General features: G+C 43.6%; 1 protein-coding gene across 1 annotated transcript in view; it reads left to right on the plus strand.

Moving 5' to 3' along the window:
• ZDHHC8 (zDHHC palmitoyltransferase 8) overlaps positions 1 to 25,900 on the plus strand; it is a 146,295-nt gene that overhangs the window by 111,163 nt on the left and 9,232 nt on the right. Inside the window, exons 3-8 of the mRNA XM_083418269.1 lie at positions 858 to 1,015; positions 14,585 to 14,757; positions 16,047 to 16,149; positions 18,107 to 18,198; positions 20,847 to 20,979; positions 22,698 to 22,803. Coding sequence (XP_083274395.1) covers positions 858 to 1,015; positions 14,585 to 14,757; positions 16,047 to 16,149; positions 18,107 to 18,198; positions 20,847 to 20,979; positions 22,698 to 22,803 — 765 coding nt within the window. The remainder of the gene's footprint in view (positions 1 to 857; positions 1,016 to 14,584; positions 14,758 to 16,046; positions 16,150 to 18,106; positions 18,199 to 20,846; positions 20,980 to 22,697; positions 22,804 to 25,900) is intronic.

Here is a 25,900-nt window from a genome sequence, read left to right on the forward strand (position 1 = left end):
AGGTGGGGTTGCGGGCCCACCCCCTCCCCTCGCACGCTGGCTTACAACCCCCGCGAGAGCAGGGGAATCCTCGGGCGCGTCACCGCCCCGGCCAGCCAATCGGAGGGCCGGGGAGGTGTGGCCTAACACATTTAAGGCTGGCGCGCCCGGGGACTTTCCTCTCTTCCCCGTTCCAGCTGTGTGTCCCTGGTAGAGAAGAAGAAGAGTTTGGATTTGATATCCCGCCTTTCACTCCCTTTAAGGAGTCTCAAAGCGTCTAACATTCTCCTTTCCCTTCCTCCCCCACAACAAACACTCTGTGAGGTGAGTGAGGCTGAGAGACTTCAGAGAAGTGTGACTGGCCCAAGGTGGAGGAGCAGGGAAGCGAACCCGGTTCCCCAGATTACGAGACTACCCCTCTTAACCACTACACCACACTGGCTCTCACTGGTAGGGCTATAGTTCAGTGACTGTATGTGCGTGTCACTGGTAGGGCTATAGTTCAGTGACTGTATGTCCGTGTCACTGGTAGGGCTATAGTTCAGTGACTGCATCCTCTTGCCTAGACAGTGGTGAAGGGCCAGTGCTGCGCTAGAGCAGCTTCTTTGCATGCAGAAGGTCCAAGTTTCAGTCCCTGGCATCTCCAGCTGGGGCTGGGAGAGAACTCTGCTGGAAAACCCAACAGTGGCAGTGTAGGAAGTACTGATCTAGATGCTCCAATAGTCTGACTTGGTACCAGGCAGATTCCCATTGTGTTGCTCTGTGTTGTGTTGTGTTGTGCTGTGCTCTTAGCGGTTTGGCGCTAACCATCTTCTGCCTCCATCTAACCATGTGTTTTCTCCTCCTTTCTCGGGGACGGGTTTGAAACCTTTGAGCAGCAGACGAAGACGAGGATAAAGACGACGACTTCCGAGCTCCGCTCTACAAGAACGTGGAGATTAAAGGGATCCAAGTACGGATGAAGTGGTGCGCCACCTGCCATTTCTACCGCCCTCCGCGCTGTTCCCATTGCAGCGTCTGTGACAATTGTGTTGAGGTAGGACAAGGCCCCCCTGCCCACTTTGGGGGAAGAGACTCTAGCTCCGTGGTGGAGCCATAACAAAATATGACTCCCATCAAACCTTGGTTGTTGAACATAACCCGTTCCAGAAGACCGTTCAACATCTGAAACGTTCGACGACTGAGCCGTGGCTTCCGATTGGTTGCAAGAGCTTCTTGCACTCAAGCGGAATCCGTGGCAGACGTTCGGGTTCCAAAAAACATTCAAAAATTGGAGCATTTACTTCCGCGTTTTGGCATTCGGGAGCTGAAACGTTCAAAAATGGAGCCGTTCGAGAACCAAGGTCTGACTGTATCCTTGAGCATTTTGCGGAGAGGGAAATCATAGCTTAGTTTTAACTAGTTTAATTTTGCTTTTGTTTGTTTTTTAATGTTGCATACCATCCTGGGAACCTGCATTGATATAAAAATGTATGGTGGTAGTATTTAGCATGAATATTTGGCTCAACAGCATTGAGCTTGAATCCCTGGGTTCAATATAGAATCATAGAGTTGGAAGAGACCACAAGGGTCATCGAGTCCAACCCCCTGCCAAGCAGGAAACACCATCAGAGCACTCCTGACATATGGTTGTCAAGCCTCTGCTTAAAGACCTCCAAAGAAGGAGACTCCACCACACTCCTTGGCAGCAAATTCCACTGTCGAACAGCTCTTACTGTCAGGAAGTTCTTCCTAATGTTTAGGTGGAATCTTCTTTCTTGTAGTTTGGATCCATTGCTCCGTGTCCGCTTCTCTGGAGCAGCAGAAAACAACCTTTCTCCCTCCTCTATGTGACATCCTTTTATATATTTGAACACGGCTATCATATCACCCCTTAACCTCCTCTTCTCCAGGCTAAACATGCCCAGCTCCCTTAGCCGTTCCTCATAAGGCATTGTTTCCAGGCCTTTGACCATTTTGGTTGCCCTCCTCTGGACACGTTCCACTTTGTCAGTGTCCTTCTTGAACTGTGGTGCCCAGAACTGGACACAGTACTCCAGGTGAGGTCTGACCAGAGCAGAATACAGTGGCACTATTACTTCCCTTGATCTAGATGCTATACTCCTATTGATGCAGCCCAGAATTGCATTGGTTTTTTAGCTGCCGCGTCACACTGTTGGCTCATGTCAAGTTTGTGGTCAACCAAGACTCCTAGATCCTTTTCACATGTACTGCTCTCAAGCCAGGTGTCACCCATCTTGTATTTGTGCCTCTCAGCTGGTTGACTAAATATACTTTTTCAGCCATTGACTTTTTTTGGAGAGGTCAGGACTGTTACTTTTTTCTTTTCTTTTTTAGCTTCAGCCCCCTAATAGCAAAGTATAGTGGAGATTTCTAGCCTGATCTGGTGAAGAATGCAGCCAAAGAGACAAGGAAATGTTGTTTGTAAACTAGAGAACTGTGACTCCAGGATGTTACTGTCAGGCAAGGTGTAGCTGTCCTCCATACCAAAATTATTCGGGGTCATTTCTGTTGTGAGGCCATTTCTTTCCATCAGCTGGTTGACTAAAGTTGTAATGCTAACCCCACTGAACTCAATAGGACTTACTTCTAAGAAAGTAAGAGTAAGAAAGCACTCTTAAGTCTTTAACACAATGTTTAAAAGTAGTCAACTGTGTAATTAAAAAGGGAGGGGAAATCTAATCAGTTGTAATAAGCAGAAACTCATTAAGCGAGGTGTCAAAGGCAGCCAGAGTCAATTGTAAAGCATTCTGACTGTAATCACAAGATCGGTCGCAATGAAAACTAACGGAGCAGAATTCATTCTCCGAGAAACAGGAACAGGATTTTAATTCTAACAGCAATTAAAAAAACCCAACCCTAACAAACCTTTAAGCAGGTTTCAACATTTCCTTTTTTAAAAAATAAAATCTTCTTAATTTTGAAATTCACAAACAATTATCAAACAACAAATTAAAAAGAGAATTCCATAGATTCTCCTGAACTTCCCTCCTCCCCTTTGTGGGTCCTTATGTTAACTTTTTTCCTCCTGCAACTTCTCTATTAATCCCAGTCTGTTAAATCTCCATTACAACCATAGGTCAACATTAAACCACAAGTTTCATTCCAATCCTATTAATAATATTAATTGTTTACAATGATAAATTATATGTTTTCCCCATTCCTTATTAAAATTTGGGTCTTCCTTATTTCTAATTCTTCCAGTCATTTTGGCATACTTCATCAGTTTAATTTGCCATTCTTCCCTGGTAGGGAATATGTCTTCTTTCCATCTCTGGACAAGTAACATCCGAGCAGCAGTGGTCGCACACATAAATAGTCTTTTCTGATCCATTGGTATTTCTGTACCTAGAATTCCTGGAAGGAAATCTTTGGGTTTTTTTTTAGAAAAGGTTATTTTTTAAAAAATTCTCCAGTTCATTATATTTAAAAAGGTAAAGGACCCCTGACAGTTAAGTCCAGTCACGAACGACTCTGGGGTTGCAGTGCTCATCTCGCTTTACTGGCTGAGGGAGCCGATGTTTGTCCGCAGACAGTTTTTCTGGGTCATGTGGCCAGCATGACTAAGCCGCTTCTGGCAAAACCAGAGCAGTGCACGGAAACGCCGTTTACCTTCCCGCCGGAGCGGTTCCTATTTATCTACTTGCACTTTGACGTGCTTTTGAACTGCTAGGTTGGCAGGAGCTGGGATCGAGCAACGGGAGCTCACCCTGTCGTGGGGATTCGAACCACCGACCTTCTGATCGGCAAGCCCAAGAGGCTCAGTGGTTTAGACCACAGCGCCACCCACATCCTTAGTTCATTATATACCTTCTCCCAAAATTCTTTTACTACTTTACAAGTCCACCACATGAGATAGAAGGTACCTTCTTTTTCCTTACGTTTCCAGCATGTATTTTACCTTGTTTTATATATTTTAGCTAATTTACCAGAAGTGCCAACGGTACATCATTTCAATGTAATTTTCTTTCAAAGTATAATATGCTGTCAACTTCAAATCCCAGTTCCATAACCTCTCACATGCTGTAAGTTGTATATTATGTCCAAAGTCCTTCACCCAGTGTATCATAACCGATTTAACCTGTTCATCTTTTGTATGCCATTCTAATATTAGTTTATACATTTTAGAAAGCAACATTCTCATAAGGTTCAACAGGTGTCGACACTGTGCTATACTGGAGCCAGATAATTCTTTATTGTATTGTATTTAGTGAAGTATTATCATAGAATTTTTGAAGTCTTAACACCTGCTGAACTTAATGACAATGGAAGGGAACGTGGAGATCATCTGGTCCAGTGGTGAAGAACCTCCAGCCTTCCAGGTGGTTTTTTGGGGGGAGGGAATACTCATCTGCCCATCACCTGATGTCATATGGCTGTTCTGACCTGTGTGGCCTGAGGGAAGGCAGAAGCGAGGAGGCCCAGAGCAGGGAGGACATGCATCATCAGCTCCCAGCTGGCCTGAGATGACTCTTGTCACTCTACATATTAGACAATGCAGTTGTTTCAATGTTTTAAACTTGTAAACTGCCTTAGGTGCCTTGGCAGAAAGGTGGTATATGAATCAGATAGATAGATGATAGGTAGAAAGATGATAGATGATAGATGATGATAGATGATAGATAGATAGATGATAGATAGATAGATAGATAGATAGATAGATAGATGATAGATAGATAGATAGATAGATAGAACAATAGATGATAGATAGATAGATAGATAGATAAATAGATGATAGATAGATAGATAGATAGATAGATAGATAGATAGATAGATAGAACGATAGATGATAGATAGATAGAGATAGATAGATAGATAGATAGATAGATAGATAGATAGATAGATAGATGATAGATGATAGATAGATAGATGACAGGTAGATAGATGATAGATGATAGATGATGATAGATGATAGATATAGATAGATAGATGATAGATACATAAGCCACAGTGCTAAATTCAAAAAGAAAGAAAGAATCTACTTCCTTTCCAGCCTCTGCTTGAACGTGGCACTTTTAAAAAATTCCCATCTTTTTCTGCCACCCTGCACAGCAACAGGAAAAGACACGAGATTCGAAAAGCATTGGATTCAATGCCTGTTCACTCAGCCTGTTTCAAGACCCAGACGTTAGACTACAACTCCCATGACATAGGCCATGCTGGCTGGAATGGATGCGAGCTGTCTGGAGGGCGTCCACCCTTGAACTAGAAGATGTTGAACTAGAATTTGCAAGAGCCATTTGCACAAGAGAAAGCCCTAATCTGAGCAGGGAGCTCACTGTGGAAGTGAGGCCAACCTTCCATTTGGGCAGGGATGGGGAAACTGTGGCCAAGTGCTGGACTACAACACCCATCATCCCTGAACATTGACCATGCTGGATGGGCCTGATGGGACTTGTAGTCCAACAACATCTGGCGGGCATCCAGGTTAGGGGAGGTTGCCCTACAAGCTTTCCCCCGAGGAAGCACAAGGAGACCAGCTGTCCTTTTTTCCTCCCAGTTTTCCGAGTGAGACATAATGCAGACCATCTTGCATCACTTGCCGTCCTGGTTTGCTGTAGCAGACAGCATTCCTACATTATTAAGCTTTGATTGCTTACCGAGGAGAATAAGCAGAGCCATTAACAAACCTTGAATCAATAAGCTTTGTCATCGGACCAAGCCGTCTATTGATTTCCCCTCCCTTTTTGGCGAGGTGAAACTCCTATGTGCTTATGTATCACACTGGTGCCAGGAGACTTGGTCACAATGAAGCCTTTATTGGCGTTTCAATCCAGAGGCTCCCTTTAAAAGGCAAGAGTCGTCATTCATTTGTTTCATTCACATCCAGGTTTTAAATTTCACAATCACTTCCAATGGAAAGCATAACTTAAATGCTGCGGGGCGAGATAGCAAATGCGGGAGACAGCCAGTCCCCACAACCGTTCTACTCGCACAAGACAAGACCAGTCTTCCTTTCCCAGCGGTGCGCGGGATAAATTGGTTCTGTCCACACATGCCTGAATTTTGCATGCTGCCGTTCAGTTGGCTCCAGTTTTTGTTTTTTTTTTAATAAATAATTTTTATTCACTTTCCAATAAACATTTTTTCCAGATTTAACATTTGTTTTGACATAAACATCTTTTTTGACTTCCATCAGCCTATCTGAGAATTCTCCATACTCTCACTACGTCTCACATTTCTTACATTTATATTGCACATTATATCTCTTAATCTTAACCTTTCTTTTTAAACAACATTTCTATCAGTCTTTTTCACAAAGCCTCCTGAAAGCCAACAAGCGTTAGTTGCTCCTCACATTCAGTTTTGATATATTCTGTAAATTTACTCCAGTCCTCGGAAAATCTCTGATCACGTTGGTTCCTTATTTTTCCAGTCAATTTGTCCATCTCTGCATACTCCATCAATTTCATTCTCCATTCTTCCTTGGTCGGCATTTCTTCCTGCTTCCATTTCTGGGCCATCAAAATTCTTGCTGCTGTCACTGCATATCTAAACAGTTTCACATCTTTCTTACTAATTTCATTCCCTACTATCCCAAGTAGAAATGCTTCTGGTTTCTTGATAAATGTATATTTCAACATTTTCTTCATCTCATTATAAATCATTTCCCAAAAGCATTTCACTTTTTTACATTCCCACCACATGTGGTAAAATGTTCCCTCTTTTTCTTTGCATTTCCAACATTTATTACAGATTTTATACATCTTACCAAGTTTCACTGGTGTTACGTACCATCTATACATCATTTTCATTACGTTTTCTTTTATTGTAGTACATGCAGTGAATTTCATTCCCTCCTCCCACAATTTTTCCCATTGATCAAATTGAATATTATATCCGAAATCTTTGGCCCACTGGATCATAACCGATTTCACTTCCTCATCTTTCGTATGCCACTCAAGCAATAATTTATACATTTTTGACAGAACTTTAACATCAGTATTCAAAATTTCCTGCTGAAACCTCGATTGCTTTTCTTGGAAACCTCTTTCCCACACTGTCTTTTTAAACATCGCATTTATCTGGTGGTAATGCAGCCAATCATATACATTTTCCTTAACTTCTTCATATGGTTTTAGTTTCCATTTATTACCTTCTTTCACCATCAAATTCTCATATGTAATCCAATTCCCTGACATATTGACCTTTCTTACACTCATAATTTCCAATGGTGATAACCAGTATGGTGTTTTGAATTCTAAAAGGTTTTTATACCTATTCCAAACCTCATTCAGCGGTCCTCTAAAGATGTGGTTTTCAAAACCTCTATGCACTCTATTCTTTTCACACCATAAATATGCGTGCCACCCGAATCTATTGTCATACCCTTCTAGATCCAACAATTGTGTGTTTTCTAATTTTATCCATTCCTTTATCCAGCAAAGACACGAAGCTTCATAGTACAGCTTTAAGTCTGGCAGGGCAAAGCCTCCTCTTTCTTTCACATCTGTCAGTATCTTAAATTTTATTCTTGGCCGCTTGCCCTGCCATATATATCTTGATATTGTTCTTTGCCATTCCTTAAATATTGTCACACCCCTGATTATTGGAATTGTCTGAAACAAAAACAACAGTTTCGGTAGCACGCTCATCTTTATCGTTGCAATTCTTCCCCAGAATGATAATTTCATTCTTCCCCACACCTCCAGGTCCCTTTTGATTTTATTCCATTCTGGTACGTAATTATTCTGATACAGGTCAATATTCCTGGGTGTTAACATAATCCCTAGATATTTTACTTTTTTAACCACATTCATCTCAGTTTGTTGCTGTATTCTTTCAATTATTTCTTGGTCGATGTTTTTAGCCATTATTTTGGTCTTTTTCCTATTTAATTTGAAACCAGACACCTTACCAAACTGTTCTATCTCTTCCAACACCTCTTTTATACTTTGCTCAGGATCCTCAATAGTTAAAACCAAATCATCAGCAAAGGCTTTTACCTTGTATTCATTACATCCTATTGTTACACCTTTTACATTTCCATTGTCTCTTATTGATCTCAAAAACACTTCCAGGACCGAGATGAACAATAACGGAGACAAAGGACACCCTTGTCTTGTACCCTTAGTTATGGCAATATTTTCAGTGATAACATTATTCACAATCAGCTTCGCTCTTTGATCTGAATATATTGCCTTTATACCATTCAGAAAAGCTTGACCTGTATCCATATATTCTAAATTCTTTAGCATAAATTCCCAAGAAATATTATCAAAGGCCTTCTCTGCATCCACAAATATTAACATTGCTTGTTTGTCCTTCCCGCTTGACAGATATTCTATTACATTAATTACATTCCTTATGTTATCTTTCATCTGTCTTCCGGGAAGGAAACCTGTTTGATCATTGTGGATCATTTCCTTTAATATCTTTTTCATTCTGCTTGCTAGTACACTAGCAAACATTTTATAATCATTATTCAATAGTGAGATTGGCCTATAATTCTTTACTTGTGTCAAATCTGAATCTTGCTTGGGAATAAATGTTATATATGCTTCTTTCCAGGTCTCCGGTATTTCTCCTTTTTCCAATATGTTATTCATTACTTCTCTTAATGGTACAAGCAGGGTGTATTTCAATTCTTTATAATATCTTGCACTAAATCCATCTGGTCCCGGTGACTTCCCGCTTTTCAAATCCTTTATTGCCATTTGGATCTCCTCTAATTCTATTGGTTTGTTCAATTTGTTTTTATTACTCTCCGATATTTTTTGCACCTTTTTCTTCTCTAGATATTCCTCTATTAATTTCATATTAATTTTCTCCTTTCTTTTATACAGTTCACGGTAGAAGTCCACAAAACCTTTCCTTATACCTTTCTGACTCACAATTTCCAGATCCTCTATCTTTATTTTGTTAATCATATTTTGCTCTTTCCTTTTCTTAATTTGCCACGCCAGCCATTTCCCTGATTTATTTGCAAATTCAAAGTTCTTTTGTTTCATTCTTCTTATATTCCATTCTACTTCTTTATTGATTATCATTGCGAATTGCGTCTGGAGTATTTTTATACTTTGTTTTACTTTTTCATCTTTTGGTCTTATAGTCAATTTTTTCTCATTTTCCATTATTTGTCTGAGAATCTCTTTCTTTCCTTTTTCTCTCATTTTATTCTTAATCGCATTTTGTTGAATGAAGAATCCTCTCATGACCGCTTTACTTGCATCCCAAACCGTACTCATTTCTGTCCCCTTATTGACATTGTTTACAAAATAGTCTTTTAGACATTTCTGAGCATTATCTACTATTTTCTGGTCATCAAAAAGACTCTCATTCAGCCTCCACCTATAAGATCTTTCTTCAAATCCTTTCAAAATGGCTTTTACCGCGTTGTGATCTGATAATACCTTTGGTTGGATCTCAATTTTTTGCATTCTTGTAGTTAATTCATTGGACACCCAAATCTGATCAATTCTTGACATTGATTGATTTACCTCCGAGTAGAAGGTAAATTGTTTTTCCAGTGGGTGTCTCAATCTCCATATATCCACCAAATTACAATTTTCTACCATATCGAAAAAGGTTTTTGGTAATTTCCCTTCCTTTTTTCTCTCTTTATCTCGTAGTCTGTCCATTTCTATTGAAACCACTCCATTCATATCACCCATGATTATCATTTTTTGATCCAAATATTCAAATAATTTTTCCTCCAAACTTTTGAAAAATTCTGCTTTACTTCCATTCGGTGCATACACTCCGATTACTACCAGCTTCTCGCCCTGCCAATTGACTTGTACTGCAATATATCTTCCTTCCTCATCTTTAAAAAGTTGTTGTGCCTCTAATTTACTTTTTATATACAAAACCACCCCTCTCTTTTTGCTTTTATCTGATGAAATATATTCGTTCCCCAACTTTTTGTTGACCAAAATTTTTCTATGTGATTTTTTAACATGCGTCTCTTGTAAACAAATAATGTCCAAATTTTTTTGTTTTAAATATTGTCCCAATTTATTTCTCTTTTTTTTATCGTTCATTCCCTTCACATTCCAAGTCCAAAGTTTCAGTGCCATGTTGTCTGCCAATTAAATATTTTTACTTTATTTCTCTTCCTCTTCTTCGTCTTTATCAATATCCTCTTCGTCTTCTCTTTTTTCTCCTCTTCCCCTCCTCCTGTCTCTTTTACTTCTTTCTTCATCCTCCTCCAGCTCTGCTGAGTCCCCTTCATCACCTCCTGTCCCCGGTTCCTCTGTCTCTTCTTCTTCCCTGGTCAGCTCTTTGTATCTTCTATAAAATTTTTCTACTTCTTCCTTTTTTATCAGCCTGTGCCTCTTCCCTTTATATGCAAATGACACGCCTTCGGGAAATTCCCATTTGAATTCAATCCCATTCTTCTTCAATGTTTGAACCAATTGTCTATATTGATCCCTTTTTTTCAAAAGCCTCATCGGCACATCTTTAAAGAAAATTATGTAATTCCCGTCGATGTTCAAACGTTTTTCTCTGTTTTTTTGCAAAATCAGATTTCTCATTTCTCTATCTTTAAAAATAATCAGGCAATCCCCTGGGAGTTTTTTCGCTCTGACTGTTCTTGTTTTAATCCTGAAGGCATTCTGTATTGCCTTTTCCACGTCTTCTATTTTCATATCCAACCATTGGGCAATTTCTGCCGTCAATTTCTCTTTAATTTTTTCTCCTGGGGCTTCTGGCACCGCCCTCAGTCTCAGATTCGTTGCCCGTTGCTGAAGTTGGTTCATCGCAATCGCGTCCCACACCTCATCCTGCATCCTATTTACTTCTGATATTTCCGCTCTCATTTTCTCCTCTTCCTTCCTCATCTCTCTCATGTCTGACTTTGTCCTTTTCATTCCTTCCTCTAGATTCTGTGTCCTTTTGACAATCTCAGTATTTTTCTTAACAATGTCCTTCATCTGGTCCCTCAATTCACTCACTGTCACATCTATTTTATTGTCCATTTGCTCCAGTTTTGTTTCCATTTGACCTAATTTATTCTCTAAATTCTTCTCACTACCCTTTATGTCCGCCTTTAATTCTGTAAACATCTTAACAATATCTGCTTTCCACTCTGGTTCTTGTCTTGAACCCTTTCTTTCTCCTGGTGTTGCACCCTCGCTTTTTTTCTGTGTATATGCCATTCTCAATTATCTGCCACCTTAAGTATTCAATATTCAATATTCAATATCAATATCAATGTTCCAAATAGGTTTTCCAATATCAATATTTCAAATAAATTTCCAGATATTTCGAATAAATTTTTCAATTAAATTAAATATTTCCAATAAAATTTTCAATTAAATTAGATTTCTGTAATACTCAAGACAATTCCCAATATTCAAAACAATTCCCAATACTCCCAATACTCTTTTCCCTTTCACGTTAATTTCAGAAATTATTTCAGAAATTTCAGAAATATAACCAAATTTTTCTATCTGCAACAAATGGAACAACAAATGAATTAAATATACCAAACTCCTTAGAGAGTCAAGACAGAAAGTCAAGAGATCAGAGAGTCAGAAGGTCAGAAGCTCGCCAGGTTCACTGTAAATCCACACTCCTTTTATCTTCTCGCCACTTGTCTGGCCATTTCCTTAGGGTTTGTTGCCAAATTCCAAATAGTACAAAGAGCTTCCCTCATGCACCTCTTACCATATCCTGCAGAGGTCGCCTTATTAAATCCCAAGACAATACGGTGATAGAAAGACCCAAAGTGCAGGCTGGAGTAGGGTGGAAAGTTCAAATCCTTCACTCCAGGGACAAGGAAGAGAAAAAAGGGGGAGAAAAAAATATATCTCCCACACAATAACGTCTCCAACACAGCACTTCCCAAAGTTTTGGATACAGTAGCACGAAGAGAAGAAGTTCTTTTGTTGCCACAAAATGGCTACAGGAAGCTCCTGCCGCAGCGTCAAAATGGCACTTTATATCTCTTTCTTTATAACTCCAAAGAGAGCAAAGGAGAGGGGGGGGGGTGCTCCCGTAACCAATTTACAATCCCCAAATTCTTAAAGACTCCCCTCCTGAAGCCAAGCAAAAATTGGTGTCCGTCTTATTTCTTTCCTGGTTGCTTGAACCGGCCACTTTATTTTTAATCCAAATCTTTATCTTAACGACCATAAAATAGATTGCGCAGTTTCTTTTAGAAGTGAAAGTAATCCCGTCTCACTAACTCCCCAGCGCTCACAGCCGACTCTCCTCAGGCTGTTTTTCTCTCACTTCCCCACAAATCTCCTTTTATCATTTCAGCATAACTCAGTTCATTTTGTGTGGGAAGTTTTCTAAGAAAGGGTCATAAATATACCCTTTACTCTCCGCTTGTCAAAACTTACAGTTCTCCGCTCCGTGAATTCCTCTTGTGCCTAGATAAAATTCCCGGCAAGGCTGACCTCCTTTTTTCCACCTTACCGCCTCGAATTAGTTCCAATCAATCTTTTTTAAACTCCAATTATAAGTCCCAATTCGTTTTCCTTCTTTTTGAGAACGGATCGCTCTGTGCGCAAGTTTGGGGCTTCGCTTTTGAGAGGTAGAAATGGCCTCCCACTGCCGACGTCTCAACCCCGTCGCTCTCGTCGCCTCCTAAAAGAAGGTTACTTGGCGACCGAGGGAGAAATTAACTGGCAGTGCTGGGATCCCTGCCTCTTGAATTCCCTTCCAAGAGTATTTGGGAGGCTGCATCACCCTTGCAGACCCCCCCTTTCCCCCTCAAAAGCTGGATTCTCCTGCACGCAGGAGATCCCACTTGCTTTCACTTTCACGATCCGCCGGAAGTCCATCCAGTTGGCTCCAGTTTTTGGTGGGCCCTTGAGCAGGTAGACCTCCCTCCGTCCCACCAAACTTGTCTTGGAAAGGATGGCAATGGGTAGGGCATGTGACTCAATATAGTGCCCTGCAGTAGGGGCACACAGTCGTTTGGTAATGAATGAAAGATTGAGCCAAATGAGGACCTACATTCAACACTGATCCCATGTGTAACAGTTGGGCTTGTTTTCAACAGCTCATTTGTACCCAGTCATTTGGGGATAGGCAGTGGGCCTAAATTTTGCAGGTGCCTTCTGATGGCTACCACTTTATTTCCCCGCCCTGTGGAACGCCCTCCCATCAGATGTCAAAGAGATAAACAACGACCTGACATTCAGAAGACATCTTAAGGCAGCCCTGTTCAGGGAAATTTTTAATGTATGACATCTGAGTGTATTTTTGGTCTTTGTGGAAGCCACCTAGAGTGGCTGGGGAAACCCAGCCAGATGGGCAGGGTACAAATAAATTATTATTATTATTATTACTATTATTATTATTATTATTATTATTATTATTATTAATTCTCCCAGAATGCCCCAGAAGTTGCCACTTTTCATGGGCATTGCTGGGAGAGAGGGGTTGCTGCCACCACCAGTGCAGACTGCCATGTTCCTATGATGGCTGCTGTTTTTTGTTTTTTTATCAACCATTAAGAGATAGAGAGAGAGAAGAAATAAGTTGGTTACAATATTGAATGATGACTTCCATCTCAACCACCAATGAATGCTCCAGAATGAGGCAATATCTAGAGCAGCGTCTTCCAACCTTGGGTAGCCAGGGGTTTTTTTTTGACTACATATCCCATCATCCCTAGACATTGGCTTAAGCTGTCTGGGGCTGATGGGAGTTGTAGTCCAGTAGTGTTTGGGGGCCCCAGGTTTGAAAAAGTCTGCTTTTATACTGCTGTTCACCACCTTAGTGTTGTTGACAAACAACCCTACAGCACACTTTCTACTGTTCAAATTAGAAACCAAGTTATGTACAGTTCAGGAAAATGTGAGCGTGAAAGCTTTGCTTTCAGCAGTTTAACTTTAAAGTGGTGTTTGCGGGGAGGCAGAGAATTCACCTTCTACCTGGGCATGGGGTGAAGCCATCAGGTACCTTATTTTTTGCTCTATAAGACTCACTTTTAACCTCCTAAAAAGTAAGGGGAAATGTGTGTGCGTCTTATGGAGCGAATGCAAGCTGCGCAGCTATCCCAGAAGCCAGAACAGCAAGAGGGATTGCTGCTTTCACTGCGCAGCGATCCCTCTTGTTGTTCTGGCTTCTGAGATTCAGAATATTTTTTTTTTCTTGTTTTCCTCCTCCAAAAACTAGGTGCGTCTTGTGGTCTGGTGCGTCTTATAGAGAGAAAAATACGGTAATTACTCTGCCACATACCAAACTATGATGCAGATATAATCAACCCGCATTTTCTCTTTCCATAGAAGTCCACTTTCTCATTGGGCCTTTCTTTGAGAGGAAAGGCCATAGCTCAGAGGTGGAGCATCTGCTTTGCATGCAGAAGGCCGCAGGTTCGATCCCTGGTGTCCCTACCTGAAACCCAGGAAAGTCACTGCCAGTCAGTGTCGACAGTGCTGATCTAAATGGACCAATGGTCTGACTCGCTGCAAGGGAGCTTTCTGTGTTCCTTTTTGCTAAGCAATGGGACCTACGACCAAGTTTAAAAATAACGAAAAGCTCAAGAGTCTCAAAATAGTGCAATCCAGCTGGATTCTGTGGTTTTGTTGTTGCCAACCAAATACAGGGCAAAGCAAAGTTGGAAATTTTGGGTAGAATCTATGATAACGTTGCTTCTTTCCGTAGCTGTATGTTATGCTGTGTCTCTTCATTTCTTTGCAAGGATTTTGACCATCACTGCCCTTGGGTTAATAACTGCATAGGACGGAGGAACTACCGATATTTTTTCCTTTTCTTGCTGTCCTTAAGCGCCCACATGATTGGAGTGTTCAGCTTTGGGCTTATCTATGTTTTACACCATCCGCAGAAGCTGGGGGCGGCGCCCACAGCCATCACGTATCCTTCCTTCGGTGTTTGGGATGTTCAAGAACTGTGCAGAAGGAACCGGGCAGATGGGGCCTCTCTTAGGACCTGCCCAAACAGCTGGCCCTTCGGTCATGGTAGTTCTACGACTTCCCCCAGCCGCATGGCCGGTGATTGGGGACGATGGGAGTTCTGCAGCCCAAATAGCACATGGAGGGTCCTAGGTTCCCCATCCCTGGTGCAGATGTTTTACGCAGCTGTCAGCTAACATGGCATGATGCATGCCCTCCTGGCCTCCTCTGTTTCTGCTGGAGAAAGGCTGTGGCCCAAAGCTAGAGAACCTACACTGCCTGTAAATGGTGCCAGGTTCGATCCTCAGCATCTCCAAGGTAAAGTAAAGGTAAAGGGACCCCTGACCATTAGGTCCAGTCGTGGCCGACTCTGGGGTTGCGGCGCTCATCTCGCTTTATTGGCTGAGGGAGCCGGCGTACAGCTTCCGGGTCATGTGGCCAGCATGACTAAGCCGCTTCCGGCGAACCAGAGCAGCGCACGGAAATGCCGTTTACCTTCCCGCCAGAGTGGTACCTATTTATCTACTTGCACTTTGACGTGCTTTTGAACTGCTAGGTTGGCAGGAGCAGGGACCGAGCAACGGGAGCTCACCCCGTTGCGGGGATTCGAACCGCCGACCTTCTGATCTCCAAGGTAGGGCTGCCCAAAACTCCCATCTGAAATCCTAAAACGCTGCTGCCCATCAGTGTAGGAAATACTGAACTAGATGGACCAGGAGTCTGACCCAATATAAAGTAGCTTCCTGTGTTCGTTTCTCATATTTCCAGCTGAGTGCAAGGCGAGTTGCAAAGCAGCTGCACTCGGCGTACTAGCACACTCCATCGTTCACCCTTAGCCATGCTTTGGCTTACTGTTGTGTTTTGAAACAGACCAGTCTCTCTCCCAGCTAGTGAAGAGTTTTCCCTTTCTTCCTTCTAATTCTGTTCCCTTTTGTGTCTTGTTTTCTTTGTGGGCCTGCAGGCCCAGGGCCTGATAGTTTTTATTCCTCTACAGTTCTTAGTGTATTTTTAGGCACCCTTTATCAATAATAAATTATGATAATTAAGAAGAAAGCTAAGTAAAATCTCCGTAGTCAAAGGCAGAATACCACCGACTGGTATTTGTCAGAGGACAAACAAATGGAGGGAAATAAGTTTCACTGGGTCTTCCTGCCCCCAAATGGAGGACGATTATATTCCAGGTTATTTTTTCTTCTCCTTCAGTCATTTCGTCATCCTTAAGTATAGAATTTCCTTAATGCTAGCATACAGTATGGCTGTCATGTGTGTGGCGGGTTTGTTCTTTATTCCAGTCATTGGTCTCACAGGTTTCCATATTGTTTTAGTGGCCCGGGGACGCACTACTAATGAACAGGTAAGATGGCATTATTAATTATTATTATTATTATTAGCAGTAGTAGTAGTAAAAATGTATACCCTCCCTTAGACTGCATTAGCCAGGCAGCATACATGAAAATATTAAAGATCACGTCCAGATTATCATTATTTTGGGGGAGGGATTCAATTGTGTTCTGGAAATTTGGGTTTGCACAGTTAAAATCGCACTCTGTTACAAAAAACCTGCATTTTCATTTTACTTTTTCCACTTATGAAGGTGACAGAGAAAGGCACAAAAAAGCGTAAGGTAACAATTGATTAGCATTCAATAAAGAGCAGACATCTTATCATCTCCAAACAAGCTCTGTATAAGCAAATCAGAGATGGATACTCAATAAACAGTTTGCCTAGAGGAACTCAGTGACGCAATAAACACATTCAAAGATGCAAACAGCAGATAGATAAAAGCAGGAATTTGCATGGTAATGTATATTTCCATGGAAACATGTGGCCCTCCAGGTGTGCTTGAACTACAGTTCCCATCAGCCCCTGCACATGCAGCCAGTGGCCAGCGATGATGGAAGCTGTAGTTCGGCAACACCATTTCAAAACTTGACTTCTTTCTCCCTCTTTCTGCAGTTCCTCAAATTTGTTTTTAATATCTTCTGCCTATCCAAATTAACTTAATTGGTTCCTTTATTCATCTACTTTAAAAATATACTCTTATGAAACTTCAGGTTATTACTGTAATCCTGCCAAAGTTCTTACCAGTTTACAATTTGTCTGTAAATAGTCAATAAACCATTTCCATTCTTTTATAAAAAAGTTTGTTATCTTGATTTCTTATTCTTCTGGTAAGTTTCACCATTTCTGCATATTCCATAAGTTCTTCCTGCTGGGACTTCTGCTTCTTTCCATTTGGGGGCAAGTAACATTCTTGGTGCTATAGTAGTATTCATGAATATCTTTCTGTACAGTTTGGGTAGTTCTGTCCCTATAATTCCCAGAAGGAAAGCTTCTAGGTTTTTTTTTACAAACGTTATTTTAAACACCCTTTTCCATTCATTATATATCATTTTCCAGCAAGCTTTAACCTTACTACAAGACTACCACATATGATAAAAATAACCTTCTTTCTCTTTACATTTCCAACACTTACTTGATTTAGATTTATACATTTTTACTCGGTGTTAGATACCATTGATATATCCTTTTCATATAATTTTCTCTTAGGCCATCACATGCTCTCAGAATTTTTCACTGAACTTCTGCTGCCCCCCCCCCATTGCCAGTAGGGTTTATGTAAACAAAGCAGAAAAACAACTTTCCCCTACATGTGGCAGGAAAATGGGAAAGGGGATGGGGGCTTTAGGGCAGGGAAATGACAGGCAGGGGAAAGGAAAGTAAGTACTCCCTCGCTCCCCAAGGAGCTTTGCTATTTAAATTTTATTTTAAAGGCATCTAGGAACTGCTGTGGGCTGCTGGGAGAGGTGTATTGTAGTCTTCCCCAACCTAGTTGCCTCTAAATGTTGGTGGGACTACAGTTTCCATCATCTGTGACCACTGTCATGCTAGCTGTGGCTGATGGGAAATGGAGTCCCAACAAACATCTAAGGCAGGCATGGCCAAACTTGGCCCTCCAGCTGTTTTGGGACTACAGTTCCCATCATCTCTGACCACTGGTCCTGTTAGCTAGGGATGATGGGAGTTGTAGTCCCCAAACAGCTGGCGGGCCAAGTTTGGCCATGCCTGAGCTAAGGGGAACCAGTTTGGGGAAGGCGGGTCTTTTCTGGCATGTAGAATTTCTGGAAGCACCAAGTTGGCCATTACTGGAAAGAGGATGTTGTGCTAGATGGATCTCTGGTCTGAGCAAGCAGGATCCTTCTTAAGGTCTTACGATATGGGGCACAGGTGATCAATGTGTTGTTGGTTTCTAAAGGGTTGATTGATGCTTCATGTACCTGTTCAAAGTGCCCTGAATGTTATAATTCCAGGTGACGGGTAAGTTCCGTGGGGGAGTAAATCCTTTCACTCGAGGATGCTGTGGTAATGTGGAACACGTTCTCTGCAGCCCTCTGGCACCCAGGTAAGCTAGGAGGAGAGACATGTGAAACTCTAGCTACTGACCAAGGGTGAATCCCCACTGTGTTTTTATTGTGTTGCAAAAGTCAGCTTTGGGCCTGGACAGCCTGTTTCGAATCTACCTCCTTGACTTATTCACATGTGGTGGGTACATATCAGAGGCTCAGAAAAGGTTCCCCCTCTCTTCTCTCACGTAGGAGGTGATGCCTCTTCTAAGATGGTGCTAACAACCTTAAGGTTTTCTTAAAATATACTTGTATTAAATAAATATAATCCTGCATGTTTCACCGGAGGTGTCATCTTAGAAGAGGCAGGAGAGAATGCCTCTCCAATAATGATGCCTTTCTCATGGCAGGCATCATAATCTAAAAACAAAAATTATATCCTATATACTTTCCCCCTCTTTAGAATGATTGCTTTTTCTCCAATTTCCATTGTATTCAGTTTTAATGGATTAATCAACTAAAACCATATACTTTCTTCCTTCAAAATGAGTGCCCCCCCCCCGCCACCGCCAATTTCAATTGTAAGCAGATTTAATAGATCAACAAAAAAACCATATTACCGTATTTTTCGCTCTATAGGACGCACTTTTTCCCCTTCAAAAATGAAGGGGAAATGTGTGTGCGTCCTATGGAGCGAAGACGCTATAGCCCCGCGACCCTCTCCCGGCTGGAGAGGTGACACACGCCTATCGCAGGAGCCTCTATAGCTGCGCGTCACCTCTCCAGTCGGGAGAGCGCGCCCAGGGCTAAAGCGGGCTTTTGCGAGAGGTGAGGGAATTTCCCCACCTCCCAGGAAAGCCAAGAGAAGCCGTGCAGCCCTTTTAAAGTGCGTGCGGCTTCTGCCGGTTTTGCGGGAGGTGGGGGAATTCCCCCACTTCCCAGGAAAGCCAGGAGAAGCCGCGATCTCTTTAAAGGGGTTGCGCGGCTTCTGCGGGCTGTTGGGAGAGGTGAGGGAATCCCCCCACCTCCCAGGAAAGCCAGGAAAGCTCTGTGCAGCGTCTCCTGGCAAGGAGAGGCTGCATGGGGCTAAAGGGGAAGCCAGAACAGTGAGCGGGATCCATCCCGCTCTCTGCCTTGGCTTGCTCCATAGCCGCGCGCAACCCCTCCGGCAAGGAGAGGCTGCACGGGGCTAAAGGGGAAGCCAGAACAGTGAGCGGGATCCATCCCGCTCTCTGCCTTGGCTTGCTCCATAGCCGCGCGCAACCCCTCCGGCAAGGAGAGGCTGCACGGGGCTAAAGGGGAAGCCAGAACAGTGAGCGGGATCCATCCCGCTCTCTGCCTTAGCTTGCTCCATAGCCGCGCGCAACCCCTCCGGCAAGGAGAGGCTGCACGGGGCTATGGATTCTTTAGCCCCACGCAGCCTCTCCCGGGAGGGAGAGGCTGCACGGGGCTAAAGGGGAAGCCAGAACAGTGAGCGGGATCCATCCCGCTCTCTGCCTTGGCTTGCTCCATAGCCGCGCGCAACCCCTCCGGCAAGGAGAGGCTGCACGGGGCTATGGATTCTTTAGCCCCACACAGCCTCTCCCGGGAGGGAGAGGCTGCACGGGGCTAAAGGGGAAGCCAGAACAGTGAGCGGGATCCATCCCGCTCTCTGCCTTGGCTTGCTCCATAGCCGCGCGCAACCCCTCCGGCAAGGAGAGGCTGCACGGGGCTAAAGGGGAAGCCAGAACACGGGGCTAAAGGGGAAGCTAAAACAGTGAGTGGGATCCATCCCGCTCTCTGCCTTGGCTTGCTCCATAGCTGCGCGCAACCCCTCCAGCAAGGAGAGGCTGCACGGGGCTGTGGATTCTTTAGCCCTGCGCAGCGTCTCCTGGCAAGGAGAGGTTGCGCTGGGTTAAAGAGGAAGCCAAAACACCGAGCGGGATCCATCCCGCTCGGTGCCTTGGCTTGTGCCATAGCCGCGCGCAACCCCTCCGGCAAGGAGAGGCTGCACAGGGCTATGGATTCTTTAGCCCTGCGCAGCGTCTCCTGGCAAGGAGAGGTTGCGCTGGGCTAAAGAGGAAGCCAAAACACCGAGCGGGATCCATCCTGCTCTCTGCCTTGGCTTGTGCCATAGCCGTGCGCAACCCCTCTGGCAGGGAGAGGTTGTGCGCAGCCTGTACGCTGCTCTTTGGGGCTGGGGGGGGGAAAATATTTTTTTCTTGATTTCCCCCCCTAAAAACTGGCTGCGCCCTATGGTCCGGTGCGCCCTATGGTGCGAAAAATACGGTACTTTTTTCTCCTTTGGGATGGTTGCATTTTCTCCAATTCCCAGTGTATGCAGATTTAATGGATTAATCAACTAAAACCATGTCCTTTCCCCCTTCAGAATGATTGTTTTTTTCCTCCAGTTTCCAACGTTAGCAGATTTAATAGATTAATCAACAAAAACCCATATACTTTTTTCTCTCCTTTGGAATGATTTTCTCCAATTTCCAACGTATTTATTTCACAACATTTCGATGCTGCTTGATTGTTATAAAACCCTAAGCGGTTTAAAGTTCGCAGACGTAATGAATTATCTAAAGCCCGTAAACAGATCTGTTAAGGCAGAATCCGATGAGAGTTGTAGTCCAAAGCACCTGGATGTGGGCACCAGGTTGGGGGAAGCCGATGCATGTCAAGAAGACTTTGTCTTCAAAGAAGAATTGCTTACATACTTTCTCAGGTACATTGTTGAGCCAAAGAAGAAACAGCCCGTAAGTGTGAAACCACCGTTCCTGAGACCAGACTTAACTGAGCGACAGATCACAGTGAAGATAAGCGACAATGGCATCCAAGCCAATCTCAATCGGAGCAAGGTAAAACATTCATGGCATCACAGATTTGGGGTCTCTCCAGATTGGTGGCAGCTTGGGGCAGGTATATTCTGCAACATGTCAATGATGCAATAATAGGGCACGAGTGATCATGATCATGAGTGATCATGAGCAATGGATTGTTTTCCTTGTTCTACCATTGTTCCGTTTGTTATTCTATAATTCTATATGGTTGTAACCTGCCCTGGGACCTCATGGTGATAAGTAAAATACAGTGGTATCTTGGCTGTCAAACTTAATACGTTCTGGGAGTCCATTCGACTCCTGGGACTGTTCGAAAACCAAGGCGTAGCTTCCAATTGGCTGCAAGAGCTTCCTGCGCCCAATTGGAAGCCGCGTCGGAAGTTTGAGTTCCAAAAAACGTTTGCAAACCGAAACACTTACTTCTGGGTTTGTGGTGTTCAGGAGCCGATTTGTTCGGGAGCCAAGCTGTTCGACAACCAAGGTACCACTGTAATGCTAGACACTTGAAACTGATAGACATGGTTCATTCAGGACCATTAAGTTAAACGGAATGGAATTTAGCTGGATGCAACCCAAAATAAAATAAATAGTTTGGACCTGACCCTTTAATTGTATTTGCAATCAGAGTGTTTTAAAGACTGAGTTTTATTTTGAATGCTTGTTTATGGATTGAGCTGGAATTCTAACAGGTACTAGAAATGCAGTCGGAGGGAAATAATAATTTCAGGCTAATTACTTGAAGTAAAAATGCTTGTGTGTGTGTGTGCGTGATGCATAAATATATAATCTCATTCATTAGTTTGTTTACTAAGCACACTGCTACCTCTCAAAGCTAGTAGGAAAACAGATGGAAATGGGATCAAAAGATTCTAGGACTGTGTATGTACTCCTGTTAATTCTGCATCCAGTGAACTCCACTGCAAGTTTGAAAAGAATCTGTATCTACCCTGTATCTATCTTGCTGTTTCTTATGAAATGCTGCATGCTGGTGTCCACACATACACCCCCCCCCCCCAGATACAAACCAGTTTTGCTCTGAATTGAGAAGAAAAACCATCTAGCTGCATTTTAAACCAGTAATATGTTACACAGCCTCATAATTCAGGGATATGTATTCTGGGGGCTCCATGCACTTGCGAACCAAATCTAGGAGAAATCCAGGCATTAGCTCATGAGACTGACTTAAGTGTTTTCATTTGCACCCTGACAATTTGGAGAAGTAATTCAAAACATTGCCAAATTCCTGCAAAATGGCATGGTCGGAATCAACCTCCTTGCTTGAAGAGATTGCGCAACTTCTATGCCGCACTCTCTGGTATGGTATGGAAAGACCTAGAATCATAGAATAGAATCACAGAATCATAGAGTTGGAAGAGACCACAAGGGCCATCGAGTCCAACCCCCTGCCAAGCAGGAAACACCATCAGAGCACTCCTGACATATGGTTGTCAAGCCTCTGCTTAAAGACCTCCAAAGAAGGAGACTCCACCACACTCCTTGGCAGCAAATTCCACTGTCAAACAGCTCTTACTGTCAGGAAGTTCTTCCTAATGTTTAGGCGGAATCTTCTTTCTTGTAGTTTGGATCCATTGCTCCGTGTCCGCTTCTCTGGAGCAGCAGAAAACAACCTTTCTCCCTCCTCTATGTGACATCCTTTTATATATTTGAACATGGCTATCATATCACCCCTTATGCACCCCAAATGCAGACCTCATTTGCTTTGTGGTTATTTTCAGTCTAAAGTTAGCCTGGAAGGGCTGGAAGATAAAACCATGGATATTCAGCCTCCTCTACCCCCCAAAGGAGATTCCAGCAAGTACAGTGAGCTGGGGAGCAGCGAAGGTACAGTGCCCTGTTTTGTGCTTTGTACTTTTAAAACCAGGGAAAGTATCTTTGGTCTCTTGAAACTTCCTTTCTGCTAGAATGTGAACATAGGTTGAGTTGGTAGCTGTGATCCAGAAAACTCTGTCCAGCTGGCAGAGGGGACATAGCCAAGCACATGTCTCGTGTGCACAAGGTCCTAGGTTTAATCTCAAACCTCTCTGGTTAAAAAGATCTCATTGTGGATATTTCACCTCTCCCATTGCAAGCATCTCCTGACAATGTTTTCAGAAAGGAGGGGCGGAACCTGCTCATCGCTTCTTCCGCTCCAGCCTGATTCTATGGGAGTCTGAGTGTTATCTATGTAGAGATAAGATGACTGCTTAGGCAACTGTAACACTCATGCAGTCCAGTAGCCTCCGTTAGTTTCTAGTTCATTTTTAGTTCGCAGTAGCTGTAAAAGAATAAAGAAGTTATGCTTCGGAGCCGTCGTCCGTGTAGTTCATCCTCTGCTGTGCTCTGCTGACTTTGGCACTGAGTTTGGTACTCACCAGTGGCGTAGCATGGGGGGTGCAGGGGGGGCGGCCGCACCGGGTGCAACATCTGGGGGTTAGGGTTAGGGGGCGCAAATCCACGGGTTAGGGGGCGCAAATTACTTGCCTTACCCCGGGTGCTGACAACCCACGCTACGCCACTGGTACTCACAGCTCAAAGTTGAGAGTCCATTGCACTTAGACCTGCTTCCCTGCAGCGGAAGGTCTCTGGAAGTCCTTTCCCAGCTCACTTGTCCCAGTCGGGGTTGAAGAGGTTAAGCCCAGTCGTTGAGCCCAGCTCAAAGCTGACACTCATAGCAGGTGGTGAGAAACACCTTTATCCACCTGAAGCCTTAGAGAGCTACTGCCATTAGGAGTAGACTGGGCTCGCTCAATCAATGGTCTGACTTGGTATAAGAGAGCTTCAGAGAGATGTTATAATATGGGGGGGGGGGACCTACCACTTGCAGCGTTAGACCCACATCTTCTAACTAGCCTGTAGCCCTCCAGATGTTGGTAGACTCCCAGCTTTCATTATCCCTGACCGCTGACCATGCTCATGGACATCAATGCTGAAGTGAGTTAGAGTCCAACATCTGGGGGGCCCAGGTTAGCCACCTCCCATTTTACAGGGAAGGGCCACCTCTCAGTGGAAGAGCACACGCTTTGTCAGCAAATGGTCCCAAGTTCAGTTGCCACTATCTAGAGGGAAGGACGTGGGTGGCGCTGTGGGTTAAACCACAGAGCCTGGGACTTGCCGATCAGAAGGTCGGCGGTTCAAATCCCCACGACGGGGTGAGCTCCCGTTACTCGGTCCCTGCTCCTGCCAACCTAGCAGTTCGAAAGCACGTCAAAGTGCAAGTAGATAAATAGGTACCACTCCGGTGGGACGGTAAATGCCGTTTCCGTGCACTGCTCTGGTTCACCAGAAGTGGCTTAGTCATGCTGGCCACGTGACCCAGAAGCTGTACGCCAGCTAAATAAAGCGAGATGAGTGCTGCAACCAGAGTCAGCTATGACTGGACCTAATGGTCAGGGGTCCCTTACCTTTACCTGTTACAGGGAAGGTTTGGAAAGACCTGTGTGGAGTCACTGCCAGGCAGTGTAGACAGTATGAAGCAAGATGGACCCGTTTTCTTGCTTGGTAAAAGGCAGCATCCTATGTATTTTATATAAGAGCTAGCAACCTACACTGTTCAAATCAAGATGTGATTCTGTGGGTGGTATTCTGCTAATTTTTACTCAGAGTAGACCTGCTGGCATAAATCACTGCAACAAAGGCTCATTAAATTTTCAGGTCTACTCTGTGTAGAACTTAGTTGCACGCCACCCTGCATCTCTGCAGTTTATAGTTCTCCAGCTGGTGTTCTCCAATATCCCTTTGCCGTTCCTCTGGGCCACCCCCTCTTTCCTTTATAGAGTAACAAGATGCAAAGAAAAATAGGGATCTTTAATTGTAGCTATCCCTACGCCAACATCATCCAAATCCCTGTATGACAAAACTAGACCAGCCAAAATGACTTCTTTGCTTGTACAAATAATAAAAGGTAAAGGGGGAGCCAAGTTCTCCTTTGGTCTTGGTTGCTTGGTGTCTCCCAATGCTGATATATTTGGTTTTTTTGTCCTGGTATTTTCTCTTTATGAAGGTAGTTGGGTGTCTTGGGTGTCTGTCTGTAGAAAAGTAGGGTATAAATTGAATCACAGAATGTAGTCTGTTTTCACAGCTTTCCCTAACTTTCCTCAAGCCCCTGATTCATTTCCTAGACACCCCTTCTCCTCATTTTATGACTTTTTTGACTGCATTGTCCCTCTGAAGAGCCAAACAAATCAGTCAATGGCAACCAAAGACGCTTGCCTGCTTCACCTGCTCTGTTCCATCTATGCCAGTCTCTGCCAAACATTTTATCACCACCTCCAAATCCTTTCGCACATTGTAACACGAAGGGGCTGTAGCTCAGGGGCGGTTTCGTACGCTCAGTGTAAATTATCCAGGGGAACACCTTGTTTATCCAGTGATACTACACGTGCTTATTTCATATGCTTGCACATCAACATGAACAAATTATTGTCTTATCTGTGACTGTCCCAGCTTGCCTTGAGGTTCCCGGGTGAAGCTGGGTTGAAGTGGTGGAACTTACTAGAAGAGCAGAATCCTATTGTCCAGGGCAGAGTCAAGATAGGTTACAAAGGATCGCAGCAGGCAAGCAAAGCACAGTCTTTCAGGACCCTGGACAGATCACTATGGCAAGGGCTGGCTGGAGCTCACCCAGGGAGAGCTGTTGTCTCAGCAGCATGCTGAGGCCTTATGAAGGCTGACTGGTCTGGACCTGCTGTTAACCCCTCTCCCTTTGAGGATAGGATTTAAAGGGGCATTACTTGAAGCTGCAGGTACTAGCTCCTATGGCATGTTGGCGCTGAGGACTGCATTAGTGGGAGGGAAGCTGTCCACGTCAGGAGCCTAGGAGCCACGTAAAGCCATGTCTTCTGGCCTTGTAGGTCCTGGAGTGAGGAGGCTGCTGATCCTCTGCTTCAAAATAGGGCCTCTGTTCTGGCTTTTAAACTTGAGTGGCACTGAATACTAAAAT

The sequence above is a fragment of the Podarcis tiliguerta genome (assembly GCF_965153285.1).
Source record: "Podarcis tiliguerta genome assembly, chromosome: 16".
Taxonomy (NCBI): Eukaryota; Metazoa; Chordata; class Lepidosauria; order Squamata; family Lacertidae; genus Podarcis; species Podarcis tiliguerta.